This window comes from Urocampus carinirostris, chromosome 4, assembly GCF_059441175.1.
Source record: "Urocampus carinirostris isolate Australia breed hairy pipefish chromosome 4, RoL_Ucar_1.0, whole genome shotgun sequence".
NCBI lineage: Eukaryota > Metazoa > Chordata > Actinopteri > Syngnathiformes > Syngnathidae > Urocampus > Urocampus carinirostris.
Window position 1 is genome coordinate 5,442,503 of NC_142352.1, and position 25,231 is coordinate 5,467,733.

The window sequence follows — 25,231 nt, forward strand, 5'->3', positions numbered from 1 at the left end:
AGATAAAGTGTAAATTACAGAGAGAGAAAATAGAAAGAGAGCAAGACAGAGAAAATGAAAGAGGTATGGAGTGAGAGAGAAATAGAGAAAAGAGAAAAAGAGAGAGAAAGAGAGAGTGAACAGGAGAAAGAAAAAGAGGGAAAAATAAATAAAAAAAGAAGTGAGTCAGAGAGAAATGGAGAAATACTACCACAATTGTTTTGCAAGTGTTAACTGGCTTTGGTGACATCCGGTGGAAATATTTAAAACTACAGCTCATTTTCCTCTTGCGCTTCTCTCACTGTTTTCTTGCGGGCCGGATTCAAACCATTGGTGGGCCAGTTCTGCCACCTGTGGTGTAGCCAATCAGAATTCAAGTTGACGTCTGAGCGCCTACGCACAGGGCTCGGGAAACGTCTCCGATTACCCAAGAGGCTGAAATCCACCGGAACGATCGCGTTAATAGACGTTAAATTTAAAGAGACCGAAGTGCACGAGGAAATATATTGAGTTGATTTTATAGCGAAAGGTCGGACAACTCTGAGGAAGCCTTTTGCAAGCGGGAAACAGTTTTGTCCACCACTTTCAGCCCAGAGGTAACATCTTTACCCCGAACCAAACCCAATTTGAGGTCGGTCAAAAAAATATCAACCATTACGTCCAGGTTGGGCAGAGTTTCTCTTTGTTCTTCTCTGTCTGTTTAAAGTCTCGTTTATCTTAGGTTTTGTGACAAAAGACAGGCTTTACGTGCTCGTGTTTGCTAACTTAATTTCAAAGGGAGCAGTGGAGCAGGGAAACAACAACTATGTGTGGCAAATGAATACATTTAAAAAACAAAAAAGACGTGCTTTCTAACACAAAGTGGAAAACATAAAATATATTTGCAACGAGAGTGCTGGGTGGCAAAATAAATAAGTTTATAACAAAAACAGACTCAGCAACAATCAGAAACGCCACACAGTCATAAAGTGACATACAACCGGATAATCGAGCAAATTTTTCAACATATCACCCTAATTCCTGTACGTTTTCTTTTTTTTGTCGAGCTATTTTTCGTATTTCGTCTCCACTGGTTTGGCACTTTATCGGAACAAATTTCAGTTCGAAAAAGACTAAGTACAAAAAGGTATTTTGCCTGGTAGAATATAGTACTCGATAGTAAGCATACGGTCAGTAAACACTTGCACGTACTTGTAGTATTCAAATGAACATTCCAACAGATTTTTTTTTTCGTTTTTCTTACACACATGCACAAAAAACAAACAAACAAACGACTCCATCCTTCACTTCCTGCTTTGGATCATCTGGCGGAGGACCAGGTTCTCGGGACCGGGACGGAATACTGCATTTTCGGGAAATTACGAGACCTCCTCGGCAGATCGGGTGTCCGTTTTGAGACGCACGAATTCTTTGGCCACCTCGTCGTTGGTCCTTTGAGAGAGTATCCGCATGATGGTGAGCCCCGTCTCGTCGCTGGAGATGCTTTTGACCAGAGGGTAGCAGGACGAGCAGGTTCCCGAGTCGGCCAGCTCGCGGAGCTGGATGACGGTCATGCCGATGATGCGGTCCTCGCGGGCGAAGCAGTAGTCCTTCACTGAAACGTGCAACTCGTACGATTCCGGGCCGTGCTCGTTGCTCAGGACGCTAGGAGAGAAGATAAGGGAAGTTGAAACGGAGAGGCTATTGTTGAGGATTGGATTGGGAGGTCATGTTTATTTGTGACGCCCTTAATCACAAGGAGTCTCATATGGCTGCACAGACCATTGCAAACTACGGACTATGGCGAAAAAACTCAGTCAAGTCAAGTTTATAAGTATAGCCCTTAATCAGAAGGAGACTCAAAGGGCTGCATAGACCACAGACTATTGCAAACTACAGACTATTATGACAACATCCCCTGATCTAAAACCTACATGAGGGCAAAGGAAAACTAAAAACCTCAGTCAAGTCATGTTCATTTGTGACACCCTTAATCACAAGGACTCTAAAAGGGCTACACAGACCACAGACTATTGCAAACCACAGACTATTATGACACCATCCCATGATCTAAAACCCACATGAGGGCAAGGAAAACTTCAAAACCTTTGTCAAGTCATTTTTATTTGTGACGCCCTTAATTACAAGGAGTCTCAAAAGGCTGCACAGACCATTGCAAACTACAGACTATGGCGAAAAAACTCAAAAACCTCAGTCAAATCAAGTCATGTTTATAGGTTTAGCCATTAATCAGAAGGAGTCTCAAAGGGCTGCGCAGACCACAGACTATTGCAAACTACAGACTATTATGACACCATGCCATGATCTAAACCCTACATGAGGGCAAGGGAAAACTCAAAACCTCAGTCAAGTCACGTTTATTTGTGACACCCTTAATCACAAGGACTCTAAAAGGGCTACACAGACCACAGACTATTGCAAACCACAGACTATTATGACACCATCCCCTGATCTAAAACCTATATGAGGGCAAGGGAAAACTAAAAACCGCAGTCAAGTCATGTTTTTTTGTGACGCCCTTAATCACAAGGAGTCTCAAATGGTTGCACAGACCATTGCAAACTACAGACTATGGCGAAAAAACTCAAAAACCTCAGTCAAGTCAAATCATGTTTATATGTATAGCTCTTAATCAGAAGTAGTCTCAAAGGGCTGCACAGACAATGGATTATTGCAAACTATAGACTATTATGACACCATCCCATGATCTAAAACCTACATGAGGGCAAGGGAAAACTCAAAACCTCAGTCAAGTCATGTTTATTTGTGACGCCCTTAATCACAAGGAGTCTCAAAGGACTGCACAGACCATTGCAAAGTACAGACTATTTTTACACCATCCCCTGATCTAAGACCTGCATGAGGGCAAGGAAAAAACTCTTTGTCCACTAGACGGTCGGAATCGAGCCATGGGTCGTTTGGCACTGGGCCGCACATACAGAAAAAGGAAATTCCTCTGTTTTTGTTCATGCCGAAATCGTTCATGTATAACGGGATTATGTTTTGACAACCAAAAAGTAAAATAGAAACCAAAACCCTTAATGTTCCTGTAAAATTTGTCCAAAATCCCAATCCAAGACATACCCAAGGTAAATTAAAATCTAGTCTTGAACGGTTTTGGTATCTTCTGAAAGGAAACACTTAGTTTTGTTTTTCCCAGACTAAAATAATCACTACATGTGCTACTAATATTGAGTGATCTGAGGTCGAACAAACATAAATAGAAGTTTTTTTTTTTAATCTGGCCTGATTTCTTTGCAATCAAATGCCTGCAGATGAATGTAGCATAGGCATTTTAGCTGGAAAACAGATGAGAGAATAGCTTGAAGTCTTGCCGAGTACTTTATCAAATTTGATCAAAATCTGAAAAACTATTGTATTTTTCATTTTTTTCTAATGGTCGGTCCATTTTTTCAAAAATTTCCCCAAAAACTTTTGTATTGTACTTTGGCCAGTATTTAGAAACTGTGAAAGAGTTATAAATGTTTGATTTCTCTTTCTAGAAGTTAATGCAAGATTGTTCACACAATTGATCCTGGATTGTGTCAAGTTTTTCGGGGAATATCATTGGCTAACCGATGTGTCAGTCCACATTTTAATAGGTCACTATTGGTTGAAAATTTCTTAAGCCGAATTGGTAATGAGGTTTTTTCAATACAGGCCTTCATAGGTTGTCACAGGTTAAGGACCATGAAAAAAGCTTGCGATACAGCCAGAGATTACCGTACTATTCATGCCTTACCTGACTTGTTAACCTGACTGCCCATTTTGCACATCTGGCTAGCTACTCTTCTTGCACTATCGGCACTATGGTAAAATACTATACGTAGCCAAAATACAATACAACTTTATTTATTTCTGTACATTCAAGGAAACTGTGGGGGTCAGATGCATCGACATTTCGTTCTGTATACACGTGTACTAGAATGACAATAAAGTAGATCTGAATCTGAATCTGAATCTGAATCAAGGGTAGCACGGCCGCGCAGTGGTTAGCGGGTGTGCGGCACAGTTCTAAGGTCTCTGGAACCTCCTGTGTCGGTTCAAATCCAGCTACCGGACTTACTGTGCGGAGTTTGCATGTTCTCCCCGTGCTTGCGTGAGTTTCCTCCGGGCACTCCGGTTTCCTCCCACATTCCAAAGACATGCATTTCAGGTGGATTGGCCGGTCCAAATTGTCCCTAGGTGAGAATGAGCGAGCGAGTTGTCTGTCCCTGTGTGCCCTGCGATTGGCTGGCAACCAGTTCAGGGTGTCCCCTGCCCACTGCCCGATGATTGCTGGGATGGGCTCCAGCACCCCCCGCGACCCTACTGAGGATAAGCGGTGCAGCTAATGAGATGAGATGAGACATTCCTTCAACTGTTTACGTTGCCACGACTTACTATTGGAATGTTTCGTTGTACTTTGGTGACCAGTTGTTGTTCTTGGTCTTGGTGCTGAATTTCCGTTTCTTGTCTGCCAGGTGGGGCCCAATAGCGTTGACCTCCACAAAGGGCCGGAACATGGCGGTGGTCTGCCACTGGAGGTTGTTCACACCGACCACTGATACAGAAAAAGTCGGAGTTAGATATCCGAGTTGGCATGTATGTACCCTTCAATTGCATACCTGTCGTATTTTCCCTTATAAAATAATCTTACACCATCATTTTTTTCCGAACGTGTTTGTCATGTCCTGCACGGTTGTCATGGCGCCCAGCTGGCCCCGCCCCTTGACACCGGCTGAGACGCATTGGACTGATTGCTTGTGGAGTACTTGAACGCTCCTTTTGGGACTGCCCGTTGCTAAACCATTGCTTTACCTTGTTGAAGACCTGTTCATGCCTGTTTGTTATGAGTCATGCCTAGTTTGTATTTTGTAAATACATGCAAATATAATTAAGTAGAATCATAGATTTTCTTATTCAAATTATGAATTCATTTTCTGCGTTAAATTATCGTTGGTAATATACTGATTAAAGGGATAACCACAAACCTGTCTTTTTTTCATTTTCTCCTTTTATACTTCCTTTTTTTCTTCACTTTTTTTAACAACGTGATAATTCATAATATAATGCATCAAAGCAAGTGAGCCGTTCGAGAGCCGGCTCTCTTTAACGAGTTGAGCCGAAAAAGCCGGTAATTGATAAAGTTAAAACTTATATGAACTCTATGTTGGCAGAACTAAACAAATAAAAACAAGCATTAAGGTAAATACAATTTATTTGCATTGGTGATGGCCCAAACGCCACTCGCCCCGGCTGGGCTCCCGGCCACACTGCACGCCCCCGTGTGTCTAGTTAACTTTAGTCACACAGGAAACAGATAAACACCGGAAATAATAATAATAATAATAATTTCCTTGTATTGTCATTCTGTGTAACAATGTACACAGAACGAAATGTCGATTGCATCTGACCCGATGCAGCCGCAGCCAAGAGAGGGCGCCGCCGACCACTTTTTAAGTCTTAGGAATGACTCGGCCGGGGCGCGAACCCGAACCTCCCAGTCTCAAAGCGGGCGCCTTACCATCTAGGCAAATGCAACTTCAAAATAAAAGAGAACAAAACTGATAAACGTACAAGACACGCAATTAGACTGATTATTGAACCGTTACTTCATGTGTGTGTGTGTGTGTGTGTGTGAAAAATTGTTTTTATATTTAGGAATATAAAAAGAAGTTATATTCACACAGTGAATTCTGAGAAATGTTACAACCAAAACGACCAACCTATCATTCTCTAAAAAGAGACGGACTTCCTTTCACTACATCAAACTGCTCGCTTCGTTTGCAATGAAAAAAAAAAACGATACCGAGATAGAGGCTACCGCGGCAAACTCGTTCGAGTTGATTGATTTCGTGATAGTCGGTGTAAACCGGATGGTACCCATCATTGACAAACTTGCGTTTTTCCGTAAGAATTTTCTCATACGTCGTACACGTCTTAAAATGCATAATAAACGTACTTTGTACGGTAAAAACGTACAGTTTGGCAGGTATGGAATTGCGACTTGTAAGCGTAGGTGCGATAACAAGTTTGAGGGGAACTACAGTTTAATCTCAAAAGCAGGCTTGTTGCCTGAAACTTTACTATTTCCTCCAGAAATTGGAACCTTTTAATCTCAGGACGGTCGAAAACTCATTACGCATGGTGTTGGATGGAGCTCTGACCTTCAGTTGTTAAGGTTTTAGAGTTTCAGCTTTGATGACAAATCCTGACACATGCTGCTATTGAAAACTCTTCGATCCATCTATCTACCCCGGTCACATCCCTCAAGAGTGGTGACAGACAGCAAGACAAACACACACACAAAAACAAAGAAAATAAAAAAGGAAAAAGTACCATAAAACACTCCAAAATTATTTTGGACCAAAACCCAAACAAGTTAGGCACCTCGGCACTAAAGTCGGTCATGCTTTCGTCCCTCCAGATGAAACAGGACACCAGAAAGCAGCCATCTCACTCGGGTCAGGGTGACACAACACACTCTTCTGTTCAACATCAGGGTCCGACAGCTTTCACTGGTTTACCCCTGCTGCATCATACAGATGTCCTGCCCATCCCTTAGAACACATCTAAACATCTCACTATTCTTTCACTCCACTCCTTCCTATCACCAACAAGAGCTCTACCTTCCACTACATCTAGACCTCTTTCCTGCAGATCACTCATAACACCATCCATCCATGTCAATCGCAGCCTTCCTCTTGGTCTCCTCCATTTAAAACTACTGTAGAAAATTAATAAGACCAGAGATCAGAGGTTCCTCGGAAATCATTATTTTTAAATTTGTTTGAAAAACATGTAAAAATTGCATTGGTATTTGAGTGTATTAGAAAAGAATATACCTTTATTGTCATTGTTACAAAACGGGTTGAACATATGGTGACAATGAAATTGGACGTGGCACTCCAGTTTCACATTTATTAACTGGAGAGCCTGAAGCCGCTGCATTTGCGCACGCCGCCATCTATTATTACCATTGCAGTGTGAATTTCACAAAATAGTACAAACTGCCCGTTCTATTTATATTAAACTAGCCAGATTTCCCATGGAATAAGTCGGTGTTTTTCAACCACACTAGCATGAGACGTTGTTTATTGTTTTATGGGAAACTGTCTAGTTTTATCTTTGCAATAAAGCGTGCCATTGGTCAGTATTTTTGCTTCCTTCCATTGATCGGCCAAGTAACTGTAACATTTATCTTTATCAGTAGGTGGCTCATGGGGTGGTGTAAGGAAATGTTCTAAACAACATATTTGTATGATTGCACTAAAAAACAAAAAACAAAAAAAACAACAACAATTTCAAGCATTTACAAACTCTTCACCCAAAATGCACTCACTTTTCAATCCTTAAATGTCGAAGTGTCCTTGGGCAAGACACTGAATCCCTAATGCCCCCAATAAACAGGTAGGCGCCTTGCATGGCTGACTCCCTATTGGTGTGTGAGTGTGTGTGTGAATGGGTAAGTGTGAAGCACATTGTAAAGCGCTTTGGGAGGTCTTCACTGACTTGAAAAGTGCTATATAAATGAAGACCATTTACAATTTAAGACACATGGCAACAATTTCAAGCATTTACAAACTCTTCACCCAAAATGCACTCACTTTTCAATCCATAAATGTCGAAGTGTCCTTGGGCAAGACACTGAATCCCTAATGCCCCCGATAAACAGGTAGGCGCCTTGCATGGCTGACTCCCTATTGGTGTGTGAGTGTGTGTGTGAATGGGTAAGTGTGAAGCACATTGTAAAGCGCTTTGGGAGGTCTTCATTGACTTGAAAAGTGCAATATAAATGCAGACCATTTACAATATAAGACACATGGCAACAATTTCAAGCATTTACAAACTCTTCACCCAAAATGCACTCACTTTTCAATCCTTAAATGTCGAAGTGTCCTTGGGCAAGACACTGAATCCCTAATGCCCCCGATAAACAGGTAGGCGCCTTGCATGGCTGACTCCCTATTGGTGTGTGAGTGTGTGTGTGAATGGGTAAGTGTGAAGCACATTGTAAAGCGCTTTGGGAGGTCTTCACTGACTTGAAAAGTGCTATATAAATGAAGACCATTTACAATTTAAGACACATGGCAACAATTTCAAGCATTTACAAACTCTTCACCCAAAATGCACTCACTTTTCAATCCATAAATGTCGAAGTGTCCTTGGGCAAGACACTGAATCCCTAATGCCCCCGATAAACAGGTAGGCGCCTTGCATGGCTGACTCCCTATTGGTGTGTGAGTGTGTGTGTGAATGGGTAAGTGTGAAGCACATTGTAAAGCGCTTTGGGAGGTCTTCATTGACTTGAAAAGTGCAATATAAATGCAGACCATTTACAATATAAGACACATGGCAACAATTTCAAGCATTTACAAACTCTTCACCCAAAATGCACTCACTTTTCAATCCATAAATGTCGAAGTGTCCTTGGGCAAGACACTGAATCCCTAATGCCCCCGATAAACAGGTAGGCGCCTTGCATGGCTGACTCCCTATTGGTGTGTGAGTGTGTGTGTGAATGGGTAAGTGTGAAGCACATTGTAAAGCGCTTTGGGAGGTCTTCATTGACTTGAAAAGTGCAATATAAATGCAGACCATTTACAATATAAGACACATGGCAACAATTTCAAGCATTTACAAACTCTTCACCCAAAATGCACTCACTTTTCAATCCTTAAATGTCGAAGTGTCCTTGGGCAAGACACTGAATCCCTAATGCCCCCGATAAACAGGTAGGCGCCTTGCATGGCTGACTCCCTATTGGTGTGTGAGTGTGTGTATGAATGGGTAAGTGTGAAGCACATTGTAAAGCGCTTTGGGAGGTCTTCACTGACTTGAAAAGTGCTATATAAATGAAGACCATTTACAATTTAAGACACATGGCAACAATTTCAAGCATTTACAAACTCTTCACCCAAAATGCACTCACTTTTCAATCCATAAATGTCGAAGTGTCCTTGGGCAAGACACTGAATCCCTAATGCCCCCGATAAACAGGTAGGCGCCTTGCATGGCTGACTCCCTATTGGTGTGTGAGTGTGTGTGTGAATGGGTCAGTGTGAAGCACATTGTAAAGCGCTTTGGGAGGTCTTCACTGACTTGAAAAGTGCAATATAAATGCAGACCATTTACAATTTAAGACACATGGCAACAATTTCAAGCATTTACAAACTCTTCACCCAAAATGCACTCACTTTTCAATCCTTAAATGTCGAAGTGTCCTTAGGCAAGACACTGAATCCCTAATGCCCCCGATAAACAGGTAGGCGCCTTGCATGGCTGACTCCCTATTGGTGTGTGAGTGTGTGTGAGAATGGGTCAGTGTGAAGCACATTGTAAAGCGCTTAAGGAGGTCTTCATTAACTTAAAAAAGCGGTATATAAATGCAGACCATTTACCATTATGAAGGCAGATTTTTCTCAAGGAAACCATTAGACATGGATCAAAGGTATCCTCCATGAACAGAGATGTTTGCAGTCTGGTTTACTTCATTATGTCCTCTGCACCATGGAGACAGACACGTCTGATTGGTGCAATGGTGGCTACACACTACAAAGAACTAGCAATTTAACTTTTGATCTTGGGAGTAAAACCTAAAAAGGGCTGATACAAAAAGATGAAGGCAAAAAACAGCACTCAGCTTCTTGTGATGTGTGCAGAAATAATGAGCTATTGGTCCAAAGACAGTGGATCTTTGAGATAACAATAAATGTAAGGCTGTGAACGCGTCCTCAAAGTGGTTTTGTGTGATTCAGACTACCGTAAATTACGGACTATAAGCCGCTACTTTTTCCCCAAAATTTAAAACCCTGCGGCTTATTCAGTGATGCGGCCAATTTATGTCATTTTTCTAACGGCCGCCAGCGGCGCTCGAGTACAAAAGGTAAGATTTAGACCGGTGGAATATATGCGCCGAGGAAGTCCGCAACTTCTTGGCTTGTGCGTGAATTGAATTAGCGTAAATATACCCTCATCATGAAAACAACAACACTGGACTGGACTATGAGTAATGTAAGATCAAACATCAAACATCAAACATTCCGGTTGTATCCAGCAACTCTGTTTGTCCCTCAGTTCTAAGGAGGAAGATGAGGACGGTTTACCGTGATTTTTACTGGTACGGTATGTTTTTTTAACGGACCCGTTTACTGTGTTGCGAGCGTGTTGCTAGCGTGTTGCTAGCGTGTTGCTACCATTAACTCCCCTGTCACAGGCACCGTTCGGGATAAAAGTTATTATTCTTAAAGCTTTGAAAACTCTCTCGGTGTACCGTCTTTCTTTGTAAATATGTGTAACCCATGTGTAAAATGTATTTGCAACTGTATATTTTTGTAATGTATTTATTTGTATTTATTTGAGACACTTATTCTGATATGTTTTGCACGGGCAAATTAAAACAGATGGGCGGAACAAACGGGTGGGTGACGGGAAGTGGGGTAAAGGTAAGACCTGTTTGTGGACGCAGCGGACAATAGTGGATATATATTTTTCCCACCCTTACCTTTGGAAATATACACTTTTTTCCTTGGATTACTTTCAACGGGACCCGGACTCTGCTGGTCTGCATCAAACCTTAAGTACCGGTATCATTTTACGTTCATTTTGTCGGCTGTGATATTTGGACTGTGTACTTTAATGAAGGACATTTAGTTTCAATCGCACTTGAGAAGACAGACCTATGCCCTTGCACAATAGTATTGCCCTTTACACATTGGTTAACTGCTGTTAAAAGTGTCGATAAAATTTTTTCAAACCTCATATTGTTAGAATATGATATAATGAAATTGTGAATGTATTTAATTGCTGTTAAAAGTGTGGATAAAAACTCATATTGTTGGGATATGATATAATGAAATTGTGTTAAAAATGTCGGAAAAAATTGTCAGATATAGCGAAATTGTGAATATGCTTAAGTGCTGTTAAAATTGTCGAGAAAAATTGTTCAAACCTCTCATTGTTTATTTGCTGTTAATAGTGTCAATAAAATTGTTCAAACCAAAACAATCATTAGATTGGGGCGGCAGTAGCTCAGGAGTTAGAGCGCTCGTCTTGGGATCAAGGGATCCCAGTTCGAATCCCGGCTCGTCCGTGTTACATGTCGAAGTGTCCTTGGGTAAGACACTGAACCCCTAAAAACCCCCAATAAGCAGGTTAGCGCCTTACATGGCTTCATTTCATAGATATAACGAAATTGTGAATATGCTTAATTGCTGTTGAAAGTGTCGAGAAAAATTGTTCAAATCTCACATTGTTTATTTGCTGTTAAAAGTGTCAATAAAATTATTTAAAAAAAAAAACACATAACGAAATTGTGAATATGCTTAATTGCTGTTAAGATTGTCGAGAAAACTTCTTCAAACCTCACATTTTTTATTTGATGTTAATAGTGTCAATAAAATTGTTCAAACCCCCCAAAAATTTTAGTTTCGCGGGACTTAAAGTCGGGTTTAGGTTACTTTTGTGTTTATGTGGGTGCATGCGGCTTATATACAGGTGCGGCTTGTGTAAGTACAAAATCGGGTTTCCTCTTAAAATGTGGTGGGTGCGGCATATAATCAGGTGCGCTCTATAGTCCGGAATTTACGGTACAGTTGAATGGAAATACAGACGGATCGCAAGCTTACCCTTTACGCTGACTTTGTGCTCCCCGGTGCCAGGGTGTGAAATGAGGTTCACTTGTATGGACACCTCGCCCACCGAGCCGTTGCTTGACTGACCTGTAAATACACAGCATTAAATCGAGACATACCGTAATTTCCGCACTATAAGGCGCACTGGGTTATAGGGCGCACCCCAAAAAAATAGTTTTTGGTCCTATATTTGACATACATAAGACGCATCGGATTATAAGGCGCTACAATGGGAACGTCGACAAAACAGTCAGATAGTTCAGTCCAACTTATTACCCCCTTAATATTCCCAAAGCTTGCAAAGAAGCAAATACGTGTCATAGACACGTGCGGATGCGGTGTCCGTACGATGTCACTCAAATGCATCGTTCCATCATTCGGAAGGTTAAAGTCTTGGAATTCAAGAAATGCCAAACATTCCTTAGTTTCTATTTTATTTTTCGCTCGCAACTTTACTGTGAATATGACAATAAACACTTGGAATTGAGTTTAATTTAAAAAAAGACCGATCACAGAAACTTCGGTATCACTCTCAAACAAGATACTGGGAAAATATATAGCCGGAGTAGCTCACCGAAGTCGTTGCGTTCAATATGTGCAACCATGGTCCTCTTATATCCGTGAGTGTAGTAAATCCATGAGAATAAAATATTTACAAATACAGAATGGTAAAATATGTTTTCTTTATGCCGTAGACAACCAGACTTGCCATTCACATTCATCTTTTTCGGCCAATTGCAGGCTTTGTTTTTCCCCTTAGCCTATACAAGCCTGTAAATGATAAAAAAATCCGCCCCCTTTACCTCCGAATAACTTTGGCCAATAGTGATCGATTCAACTGACGATTGACACATCTTTTTCGGCCAATTGCAGGCTTTGTTTCGCCCCTTAGCCTATACGAGCCTGTAAATGATAAAAAGGATCCGCCCCCTTCACCTCTGAATAACTTTAGCCAATAGTGATCGATTCAAATGATGATTGACACATTGGTTAGCCAATAAAACGCCGGTATATGAATCCCAGCATACACCGCGGACTACTCGCGTTCCGGGGAAAATCGAGTCGGCGGCTGCTTGCCTTAGTTGCAAGACTTTGCGACTTAATATTAATCCATATATAAAGCGCACTGTATGATAAGGCGCATGGTCAGCTTTTGAAAAAAATAAAGGCTTTTAGGTGCACCTTATAGTGCAGAAAATACGGTAATTCAAATTCCCAGATGCAGCCAGGAAAAACAACAAAACAACTCAAATCCATAAAAAGCTGCAGGGAAACATGCTTGTTTCAACAATGTTGGACACAAAATGTTTCCTTTTGCCCAAGGCTGAACAAAGTCGGCTGAAGTAGAGACAAAAAAAACAAGATAAGAAGAAATATTGTATCTAGCTTGAAGGCCAGAAAGAGGAAGACGGTGCGAAGGAATGAAGTAAATAAATAATCTTTCAAGGGAAGTCATCCACACAAATGCCATAGGATATTGTGGACCTGGTGCACTTGGTTTTAGTTGTAGTTCTCGGATGTACTGCAATGCACCATGAGGCATTTTTTTTTTTTTTTAATATATATTCTGACCCCAGTTCTGGTTCATACAGGGAAAAAATACAATATTTTCCTCTGTATTATTCTAGGTGATTATTAATTGAATTGGTTTTAATTAAATCAACAAACCTTACCCAAATTGTATTTAAAAAATGTTTGTTTCTACAAATACAATGATAACAATAACAACAATTTTGCATCTATCAGTCCGTCCGTCCGTCCGTCCGTCCGTCCGTCCGTCCGTCCGTCCGTCCGTCCGTCCGTCCGTCCGTCCGTCCGTCCGTCCGTCCGTCCGTCTGTCTGTCTGTCTGTCTGTCTATCTATCTATCTATCTATCTATCTATCTATCTATCTATCTATCTATCTATCTATCTATCTATCTACCTTGGTCGTATCCCTCAAGAGGGGTGACCGACAGCAAGACAAACACATACAATAACAAAGAAAATAAAAGGGAAAAAATAGCAAAATAAACACACACAAACATTTTCGGACCATGGCCAACCCAAATGTCCATACACCCAAACAAGTTAGGCACCTCGGCACCTAAGTCGGTCTTGCTTTCTTCCCTCCAGATAAAACGGGACACATGAAAGCGGCCATGTCACTCGGGTCAGGGTGAAACAACACACTCTCTTGTTCAACAGCAGGGCTCGACAGCTTTCACCGGTTTACCCCTGCCGCATCATACGGGTGCCCTGCTCATCCCTTAGAACGCGTCCAAAGATCCCACTATCCTTTTACAACACCTCTCCACTCATTCTTATCACCAACATTTTGCAAATATATATATATATATATATATATATATATATATATATACACACACGCACACAGATAAATATTTGCATGCACATATTGTTCTCTCAATTTAAGTTGATAATTATTTTACACTATTCCAATGTCGAGTGTGACTAATTGTCATGTCCTGCACGGTTGTCATGGCGCCCAGCTGGCCCCGCCCCTTGACACCGGCTGACCTGCATTTTCCCGATTACTCCTATGGGTACTTAAACCCACCTTTCGGAACTGCCCGTTGCCAGATCATTGTTTACCCTTGTTGAAAACCTGTTCATGCCTGTTTGATCTGAGTCATGCCTAGATTGTAATTTTGCCTGCCTTTGAGCCTGCTTTGTTTTGTTTTTGGTCCGTTTGTGTGTTGGACAACTTTTCTTTCTCAATTAAAGTGACAGATCATCTACGCGAATGATTTCCAACTTCCTGCTTCCTGGTCCGTTTCGTGACACTAATATTATATTATATTATATTCCCCTGGTTGTATTTTGCAGAACAACAGGTTTATTAACCAACTCTTCAAAGAAAATTGTCATGAACGAAGGGGAAAGGGACCTATTTTTTGTATGAATTGTTTTACTTCTTTTTATTCTTTGGACAATGCTTCTGAAAATTTAATGCCACTAAATAAGATGCACTGTAATTTTATTGAACTTAAAAATCCACCCAAAAGTATTCATGCATTATTTGACCATCCTTGTTGTAATCAGTTAGTTTTGCTCCATAATTCTCCTTTAAAGATAAACAGACTAACAGATGATTTCCAATATGGCCATTAAATGAAGTGATCTGCATTTATATAACGCTTTTCAAGTCAATGACTTCCCAAAGCGCTTTACAATGTGCTCCACATTTCCCAATAGCGGCCTTGCAGCCATGTAAGGCACTAACCTGCTTATTGGTGGTATAAGGGGTTCAGTGTCTTACCCAAGGACACTTCGATATGTAACACGGACGAGCCGGGATTCGAACTGACTTGATCCCAAGACGAGCGCTCTACCTCTGAGCTACTGCCCAGACCTAAGCAGGTTAGCGCCTTACATGGCTGCAAGGCCGCTATTGGGAAATGTGGAGCACATTGTAAAGAGCTGTGGAAAGTCATTGACTTGAAAAGCGCTATATAAATGCAGATCATTTCATTTCATCTTTTTATTTAAACCAAGAGCAAATCAAGTCATGTTTATTTGGGACACCCTTAATCAGAAAGAGTCTCAAAGGGGTGCACAGACCACAGATTATTGCAAACCACAGACTATTATGACACCATCCCCTCATCTAAAACCTACATGAGGGCTAGGAAATACTGAAAACCTCAGCATTGCTCGACTATTCGTCAATTTATATTAGTTTTCATAGAAAATGTGTATTTCATAATTTGCTATAAACTATTAGAGTAAACTACATAAGATTCATAGTATTTGGTAGGTCTGTAGTACCGTATTTTCCGCACTATAAGGTGCACCTAAAAGTCTTAATTTTTTTCAAAAGCTGACCATGCGCCTTATAATAAAGTGCGCCTTATTTATGGATCAATATTAAATCGCAAAGTCTTCCAACTAACTTGCAGCCGCCGACTAGATTTTCCCCCGAACGCCAAGTAGTCCGCGGTGTATGCTGGGATTTATTTACCGGCTTTTCATTGGCTAACCAATGGGTCAATCATCATTTGAATCGATCACTATTGGCTAAAGTTATTCGGAGGTAAAGGGGGCAGATCCTTTTTATCATTTACAGGCTGGCATAGGCATAAGCTGTAAAACAAAGCCTGCAATTGGCCGAAAAAGATCCTTTTTATTTTTTACAGTCTGGCATAGGCTGAAGCGGCAAAACAAAGCCTGCAATTGGCCGAAAAAGATGAATGCGTATAGCACGTGGTTGACGGCATACAGAAAGCATTTTTTTACTATTCTGTATTTGTAAATATTTTATTCTCCTGGATTTACTAAACTCACAGATATAAGAGAACCACGGCTGCACATTATTATTGAACACAACGACTTCGGTGAGCTACTCCGGCTATATATTTTCCCTGTATCTTGTTTCAGACTGAACTCGATGTTTCTGTGATAAGCGGTGCAGATAATGGATGGAATGGAGTGTCTATTTTTAAATTAAACTCAATTCCAAATGTTTATTGTCATATGCACAGTAAAGTTGCGAGCGAAAAAGAAAATAGAAAATAAGGAATGGTTGGCATTTCTTGAATCCCAAGACTTTAACCTTCCGAATGATGGAACGATGCATTTGAGTGACATCGTACGGACACCACATCCGCACGTGTTCTCGACACATATTTGCGTGTCAGTTTGACTGAATCATCTGACTGTTTTGTCGACGTTCCCATTGTAGCGCCTTATAATCCGGTGCGTCTTATGTATGTCAAATATAGGACTAAAAACTATTTTTTTCGGAGTGCGCCCTATACCCCGGTGCGCCTTATAGTGCGGAAAATACGGTACATAAAATGGCCCAACAGTATTCACATAAATTTCCGATCACATCGCCACTGATTTGCACAGTCGCAAAGTCAGGACGGGTGGCGAGCGCCATGAGGCTGAAAGCGGCACGTCTGATGATGAAGAGGCATACTGGGCCAAATCTGATCGATACCTGCCAAGCGTGCTGAATGTGTTATGCGACTAATGAAGGAACAACCCAAGTGATTTATTGCAACGATACTCTGAGTGGAGAGCTGCTGCATAATTAAGAGGAAAACTTTTCCAAATCAAAGAAACTGAATGTGCTGATCCAGTAACGTGATGGCACAGGGTTGGGTTACTTTAACTGGATTACTTTCAATTACTTTTGGATTACTTCAATACCAAATATGCTAATAAAAGACAAAATAAACTAAATATGAATAAAATGATGACTCACAACACGTGGTAAGCTTTCTCTCCTGGCTTTGATCTCTCTGATCTACGGCAAAACGAACATAAAATGCGACTGAAACAAAATTAAAAAAAAAATCCAAACAGCTTGCCAACATCTTTGTTGCTGTTCCATGTATTCCGTTACTCCCCAAGCCTGCACAAACTTTAGTAATTGTAAGCTACAATTTGAAAGCCACTATGAGGCCTGCTAGCTGGCTAATCAAGATGACCTTGGCACTCCCAAATTCCTATCTGAGAGCTTGCTTTTCTTCTCAGAGATGCATTGTGTTTACAAAGTTTCACTATCAGCATAGGTGCTACATAATGTGCATCAGTCACCTTACCACAAAAATGTGAAGCCTAATTTGTTTGGACTGGAGGGAGTGTGGTGACCATCGAAAGGAAAAAGACAGTTGTGCCTAATTGTCAATTTCATCTGGGTGTGTGCTTTCTGCTTGCCATCTGTTCTCACATTTGTGTGTTATCAGCCAATTCTCAAAGGTTCAGTACGTTTTTGAGGCGTCGTTTATGTCAACAGGAAATCACAACTTCAGTGTTCCTCTTGCATCTTGATCTTGTGGTTTCTTGACATCAGGGTGAACTTTGTTCTTTCGGTTAAAGTTCCTGACATTAGTTTGAACTTTGCATTGAAAATATCAATTTATAATAAAAGCTGATATACTTCATATACAATAGGTCTACGTGGACCCCAAAAATCGTCTGGGGTCGCCCCCCCAAAAAAAAAAAAGTCTTAAATAAGCCTCATAATTAATGTAACACGCGCTATTTTCATCCATATTAGCTCTATCAAGTTTTTCAAGTGTGCTTTCAAAATGGTAGACAAATAAGGGGCAGAACACAAGTAAGACAATGCCCTTGCAACAACATTGCAGCCTGGTCGTTCTGGAAGGGGATTACTTCAGGTTTTGAGTTTTTCCTTGCCCTCTTAAAGGTTTCAGATCAGGGGATGCTGTAATAATAATCTGTAGTCAGTTATAGTCTGTGGTCTGTGCAGCCCTTTGAGACTTCTTGTGATAAAGGGCGTCACAAATAAACATGACTTGTCTCGATAACCCAACCTCAGCAACCCGGCTTGAATGCTTAGAATCCCTTTTACAGCTGGATAGTGAGCAATGTTCCCTCTAATTTCCCACAGGTCTGAGCGTTCTCACAAAGTCGGTGAGCAGCGCTTGAAACAACAGTGAGCAACCATAATCCCAAGTGTGGCAAGATAATTCATTATCAAACATGTCCAAAACTTGACATCGAGTTATATTTTGCTGAGTTTCCGGCAATGCAAAATTATTTTTCTTTTTTGAATTAATTGACTCATGTACGATTGCAAAGGTTGCAGGCCTACAAACGTCGTTTGTTCTTACAATTCTTTCACAAGATATCCATTTGTTGTTATTTCCTGACATATTTTGTCGCATAATATTAACATTTTTGAGGGCTCATTTAGTCGGTTGTAAGATACAGAACTGTACATAATCACATGTTTTAGTGGAAGTACAATGTTGGCAACAAGATTCACTTGATATAATTGGAAATTATTTGAATGCAACACAAACTTTTTCTTCTTTTTTCCGTGTTTTTTTTTAATTATTTTTTTTAAATTCCTTTAAAAAAAATCTCATTGTGTTTATTTTTCCGAGCTGTTACTTTTTTCTTTTTGTTCTCTATTTACTTTTTTCCTACATTTCTTTCTTTTCTTTTTTTCAGGCTTTTTTCTAAATTTTTCCTTCATTTTTCTCTTCCTTTTGTTTCTTTTTTTTCTCAGCTTTTCACTACTTTTTTCATTTTGGTATTTTTTTCTTTTTGTTCTATTCCCCCCCTCCTTTAAATCATTTTGTGCATAATTTTACATAATATTTGGTCATGTTGGGATTAAAGAAGCAAAAACAAACTGAAGAGCCGTTTAGGACCCGAAAGAGCCGGTTCCTTTTAGTGAGCCGAGCCGAAGAAGCCGGTTCTCTACTAACTTTACTCAACTTCGTTCTCCTTCGACTCGACTTCAAAATACCACATTTAGGACACAGCGTCAGGGGAACCCGTGTATTTTTACCTTCTGGCACTGTAACTTTGACTTAACTCGCTTCTTAATTAGTAATTTTGAGCCCTGATTTTTGTGCGCTGGCTAGATTTTCTTGTGCGCTGAGAATGTGCGAGCAGTGCGCAATTGCGCACGCGCGCAGCTTAGAGGGAACACTGGTAGTGAGTGAGGTTTACAGAAATAGAAGGAGCCAGCCGCAAAACTGGGTCAGTGATGATGCCGAGAGAGAATTTATAGATGTGCGGTGTACAAATAATCCATTGGCTCTGGCAGCGGGGGTATGTGTTTTATGCAAGAATGGGAGAGAAAGAGAGATGCTGTGTGATGGAGTATAACAACCTAAGGGACAAAATCTTGTCCTTTTTTTGTTTTATTCTCTTGGAGGACTCAGCCCAACCTACTCTTGAATGAGTAGGTTAGTTCCACACTGTGCTTCTACATGCAGGGAATAGTAAGCAATCTGACCTAAATGGGCAAATGCCATTACACAAATGGACACTGTTTCCAAATTTAACTTTTGATATTTGATGATTTTATTTATGTTACCAAAATTAACAAAGTACAGACGCTGCCCACCTTGAAAACGAGATACTTTTCGGACGATCGTTCGTAAGTTGAATTTGTTCTTAAGTTGCTTCAGTGCTATGTTTTGTATGTTTAAGGTTTATATAAGTATGTTTAAGACTTGTATAAGTAAACTGTATTGTTTTGTACTAAAAATAAACATTAAATAAAATAATATGCTCTAGAAAGATAACTAAAGTTAAGTTTGACATAATTTTGGAAGATGACTTTAAGAATTAGGCCACTTCCTCCTCTGTGGTAGAAAGCGGACGAAAAAAAGCAATACAACGATTTTCTCAACCGCATCAAGCTTTCTTTTTCCACTTTCATTCAAAAGAAGCGGCTCGCCTCTTCTTTACACTTTACACCAACCATATTGAATGGTGTACTAAAAAATAAACATTTCTTAAAATAATATGCTCTATAAAGATGAATAAAGTTGAGTTGAACTTACTTTTGGAAGATGGGCATCAAGAGTTATACTACTCCTCCTCCATGGTAAAAAGTGGCCGACAAAAAGCGATCCAACCATTTTCTCAACCACGTCAAGCTTTCTTATTTCACTTTCATTTTAAAAGAAACGCCTCGCCTCTTCTTTACACTTTACATCAACTATATTGAATGGATGCACGATATAATAAACAATAAAAATGTCAAAGTTCTTACTGCGTTGGAGATACAGTACAGTAAGTTCACACAAGAACTAGGAAGAAGGATGAGATTTCTTCTTCGGGTAGCGGCGGAAAGAAGCACTATAGTACTGTGCTGTACTGTACTCGGAAAAAGGTGCAAAATACAAATTTTAACTTACAGCAATGTCCAAGTAATTTTCAACATGCCGAAAAAAATGTTCTTATCTACAGTTTTTCCCTTCTTCCCTTGTGTTTATATGTCATGCTTGCATGTGGCTTGTCAGAAGCATGGATTGACACTATATGTAAGTTAATACAACAGCGACATTTTGGCCATAGGGGCAGAAAATAAAATAAATATATCCCGGAAAAATACCAACAAACAATAACCAGTAAACCTGATGTTTGTTTAAACAGTAGGCGGGAGTTAGTGTGTAATTACTTTGTCTTTGAGTACAAGTCGACAGTTTTCTGCAGCACTGAAGTAAAATAAAAAAAAATGCAGAATGGAGACACTGCACGTGCATTCGAATAAGTACGTATAGATATGTAATGTAACGGATAAATAGCTTCCGCAATACTGGAAAATCTGACAATTGTCTGGTTGTAAAGATGTCCTGTGTGTGATTCTCATGAACAGTGACAAACAGATCTTATAGACAATATTATTGGTGATCCTTACTCACTAATACAGTGGCTATGTGTATCAGTAATACCAATCATATTCTAATCCAGTTATTTTTGTCAACTGAAAAGTACGTCATTAAATGGGGATATAATATACCTGTTACAGACCTCTAGTTCTAAGTTTAACCATGTCGATTCTCCCTTTTCAATGTTTTGTGTTGCATTGAGTCCTATGCGTGTGGAGTGTCATGATTACCGATATGATTTGGCACCAACCGCCGCGGGTACTGATTGGCTCTCTGTCAGTATTTAAACTCTGTCCTGTCAGTCACCTTTTATGAGTCCGTCTGCAAATCTGTTTTTACACCGCAAGCCCTTTTTTCCGACCCTGACTCACGCCTGTCCCGTTTTTTGCTCCTGTTTGTCCCCCGTTTTTGATCTCGACCACATCTGCTCTCCCATCCCGGCTTACGACTCATTTTCGATCCAGACCACGTCTTGCTCTCACAGTCCCGGTTACCGACCAGTTTTCCGCCCCCTGACACCGCCATCACTCTTTACGGAAGATCCACTTCTGTGTTCGGATCACAAGCCGAGTATGAGAGCGAACACCGGATCGTGGGTGCACCCCTTCCTCGTTCCTTCAATAAAACTTGTGGTCAACGTTACGCGAGTGGGTCCTGTTTCCGTTCTGGTCCTGACAGTGGAGGCAAGGAGGCCCCCATGTCTGCCTGAGAGTGAACCTGATTTTGAAGATGTCCTACCAGTGATTTGTTTTTTTTAGTTACTTTAAAATAACATTTTCAAAACAAAAATAATACATATGACTCAATGAATAGAAATCCAATCTAGTTATTGGCAATAGCACTTTTTTAAGACTTTCACTTTTTGTTTAGGCCTCAAAAGCTGTAGTAATAATGTCTTACCTTGGGAGGTTTGGGTGCATATATATTTCTTGATCAAGGCATCTGTAGGTTGAGTGTAAAGGCTGAGAGCATACTTGAGGGACTTCATATCGGGGCTCTTTTCCAGGAAGGTCTTCTTTAGCCCATTTCCACCAGCATGGAAATATTGCTAGTGAAACAAAAACAACATTATTGGAGTATATGCACTGCATACCAATGTACGAGTGTTAAAAACAGTTCATGGACACATGGGGCAGTTATACACAGCTACCATATTAAGCCTCGATTACAGCTAAGTGGTATTTATGTAAATGTGGACGCCTTGTGTGTAATATTCACACATGTATTGGGGCTTGAAGTGATAAACGGGTCTATTTAAAGGAAATTTGAACTTCTCATTGTATCCTAAGTATATCTTTCATGCTCAGATATAGTACGTTCTTTAATATTAATGGAAAAAGACCCATTGGACCTGACAAGACTACACACTGGTCCTGAAAAATATGTTTCAAAACTGTTAGCACAGTAAACACATTTAAATTGAACAGGCTACTCTATAAAAGACTTGCATTTGAGCAAAAACAAAACCTCATAAACCAGAATAGCTGCTTATTTGAAATAAACCCTATCATCAAACATAGACTGTTTCTATTTTGTGTACCTAAAATATGTTCTTTGTAGGCTGAGGGTAGGCCTTTGAATAAATAATATTTAGTTCCATGAACTGAAGTTATATACTATTTTATACACTGTTTTATTCAACTTATATCCAAAATACTTGTCCTAATTTTGACCTCAGCCTTGAGTGGAACTTTTTATAAGAATGTTGTAAAGAGTCGAATGCAAGACATGAAACTGCAATTTGATCCCAGTGGTCCTCGTTGCTTATAGTTTCTATATGGACTTGTAACTGTGAATTTCCCTTCGGGGATGAAAAAAAGTATCTATCCACAATTCTATCTATCTATCTATCTATCTATCTATCTATCTATCTATCTATCTATCTATCTATCTATCTATCTATCTATCTATCTATCTATCTATCTATCTATCTATCTATCTATCTATCTATCTATCTATCTAGACATTTATCGATCTATCTAGACATTTATCGATCCATCTAGACATTTATCGATCCATCTAGACATTTATCGATCCATCTAGACATTTATCGATCCATCTAGACATTTATCGATCCATCTAGACATTTATCGATCCATCTAGACATATATCTATGTATCTGTAACGGGTGTAATAATAACTTTTGTTTTATTGAATTGCTGAAACATGTGTATAGTTTTTGGTAAGTGTCCTGCAAGGATGAGTCCAACAGTGCCACCTGCTGGTACGGGGTGGGGTTTGGTTTTGGCCTCTGACATGTGACCGGGAGGCGGGGTTTGTTGGTTTTCAACTGCTACTGGTAAGAAACATCTTTTGGTGCTCCACAAAAGAAGTTAATTTTAAACATTATAACCCTAGCTGACAAATCTCTCAACATGCACAGTAATGTGATTGATATTGTCAAGCTGTTTAGATTTATTTTCGTTTTGTTTTTGTCATACCTAAGACTTATAACATTGGTAAAAATGGCGGCGCCCTCTGTTGGCTGTGGCTGCATCGGCTCGCTACAACGGGTCAGGTGTATCGACATTTCGTTCTGTGTACATTGTTACAAAGAATGACAATACAAAGGAAATTATTATTATTATTATTATTTTACTAAAATCTAATTCCCCTTGTAGAGATCAAAGAGATCAAAGCCAGCAGAAAAGCTAATTTTGTGACTCATTCATTTGCAGGTAAATTGTATCCGTTTTTAATACTCATTATTGTTCTTATTTCTATTTTTTCATATATATTAAAAAGGATGATGTTGGTTAAAATTCAGACTAAAGAAAATATGTTGAATTCATTGTAAACATTAAAAATATACTATACGATCTCTTGTTAAAATGGATGTACAAATGTATTGTGAAATTCTAAAATGTATTTTATGTAAATTGAAAAGAAAGCTCTTTGATATGCTTTCTTGGGCAGTTTTCAGAGGGAACTGCTACTGAGATCAAAGAGATCAAAGCCAGCAGAAAATCTAATGTTGTGACTCATTCATTTGCAGAAACTGTGTGAATGTGGATCTTTGGTGGGACAAGTACACAGCGGTTACATATCCATCTAGACATCTATCTATCTATCTATCTATCTATCTATCTATCTATCTATCTATCTATACATCTATTTATCTATCCATCTAGACATCTATTTATCTATCCATCTAGACATCTATTTATCTATCCATCTAGACATCTATTTATGTATCTATCTATCTATCTATCTATCTATCTATCTATCTATCTATCTATCTATCTATCTATCTATCTATCTATCTATCTATCTATCTATCTATCTATCTATCTATCTATCTATCTATCTATCTATCTATCTATCTATCTATCTATCTATCTATCTATCTATCTATCTATCCATCTCTATTTACAATTCATTAGTGGAATGATCATGAAATACATATCCAGCTCATCACAACTAGTGGGCGAAAAGGAGCAGCTGGTTCTCTAAAGTTATTCATAACATTTCAGACATCAGGCACGATGAAATGCACGTTATTGGAAATGTGTCTGCAGCCCTTGCACGTTTTTCCAATTTTCTGTCGATGAGTTCTCACAGAATTTAAGTGTGAATAAATTCTTGCACATGGACAATCCAGATCTAGTTTAATGTGATTTCTTTATATCGTTCTTATTTGTGACTTTTGGTTTGTTCAAGCAATACTTTTATAGGATCCTATGAAACAATGTGAAATGAGATGTTGTGCATCCATCTAGTTTCACAACACAAGGAAAACAATATTGAATTCTTGTAGTCGGCAGTTCTCGTCGGAATACTAATGACAAAAAACTCCGAACTCCATAGATCCAAACAACCGGTTAATCGCCTCGGAGCCCGTGTAATTAATCTGCTTTCTTTGCAGCGTCGCGGCGCCTCTAACTTGAATGTTTGTTGCAATAATATATAACAGCTCAGTTGTCAAGACCCAGCAGACGGATAAATGCGGGTTTATATGGCCGCACTGCATTCTTTGGTTTGCTGAAAAATATGGGCCATCAGGAAATATAAAACAGGGAAAATAAGATAGATGTTCCTATTGAATCCTTAGTTGTGATTGGTCTGAACATATACACAACAGTTAACTATACGAGACACACTACAGTACCCAAGGTGCAGGGTTGGGTAGGGTTACTTTAACTTGATTACTTTCAATTACTTTTGGATTACTCCGATACCAAATATGCTAATAAAAGACAAAAAAAACTAAATATGAATAAAATGAATACATTTTGTGCAGGCTTGGGGAGTTACGGATACATGGAACGGCAAAAATGATGTTGGCAAGCTGTTTGGATTTATTTTCATTATGTTTCTGTCGCATTTTATGTCCGTTTTGCCGGAGATCAAAGAGATCAAAGCCAGGAGAGAAAGCTTACAACGTGTTGTGAGTCATCATGTTATTCATATTTAGTTTATTTTGTCTTTCATTAGCATATTTGGTATTGGAGTCATCCAAAAGTCATTGAAAGTAATCCAGTCAAAGTAACCCTACCCAACCCTGCCAAGGTGTACTAGTACAGGTGCA

The 25,231-nt window shown here is 39.6% G+C and overlaps 1 protein-coding gene across 1 annotated transcript in view; it reads right to left on the reverse strand.

Annotated features, from left to right (window-relative positions):
- Window positions 1–335: 335 nt before the first annotated feature.
- Window positions 336–25,231, reverse strand: part of unc13c (unc-13 homolog C (C. elegans)) — a 296,369-nt gene continuing 271,473 nt past the window's right edge. Inside the window, exons 31-34 of the mRNA XM_088333511.1 lie at window positions 21,604–21,751; window positions 11,589–11,681; window positions 4,363–4,522; window positions 336–1,623 (exon numbers count right to left, since the gene is read on the reverse strand). Of these exons, the coding sequence (XP_088189637.1) occupies window positions 1,338–1,623; window positions 4,363–4,522; window positions 11,589–11,681; window positions 21,604–21,751 (687 nt within the window). The 3' untranslated portion in view covers window positions 336–1,337. The remainder of the gene's footprint in view (window positions 1,624–4,362; window positions 4,523–11,588; window positions 11,682–21,603; window positions 21,752–25,231) is intronic.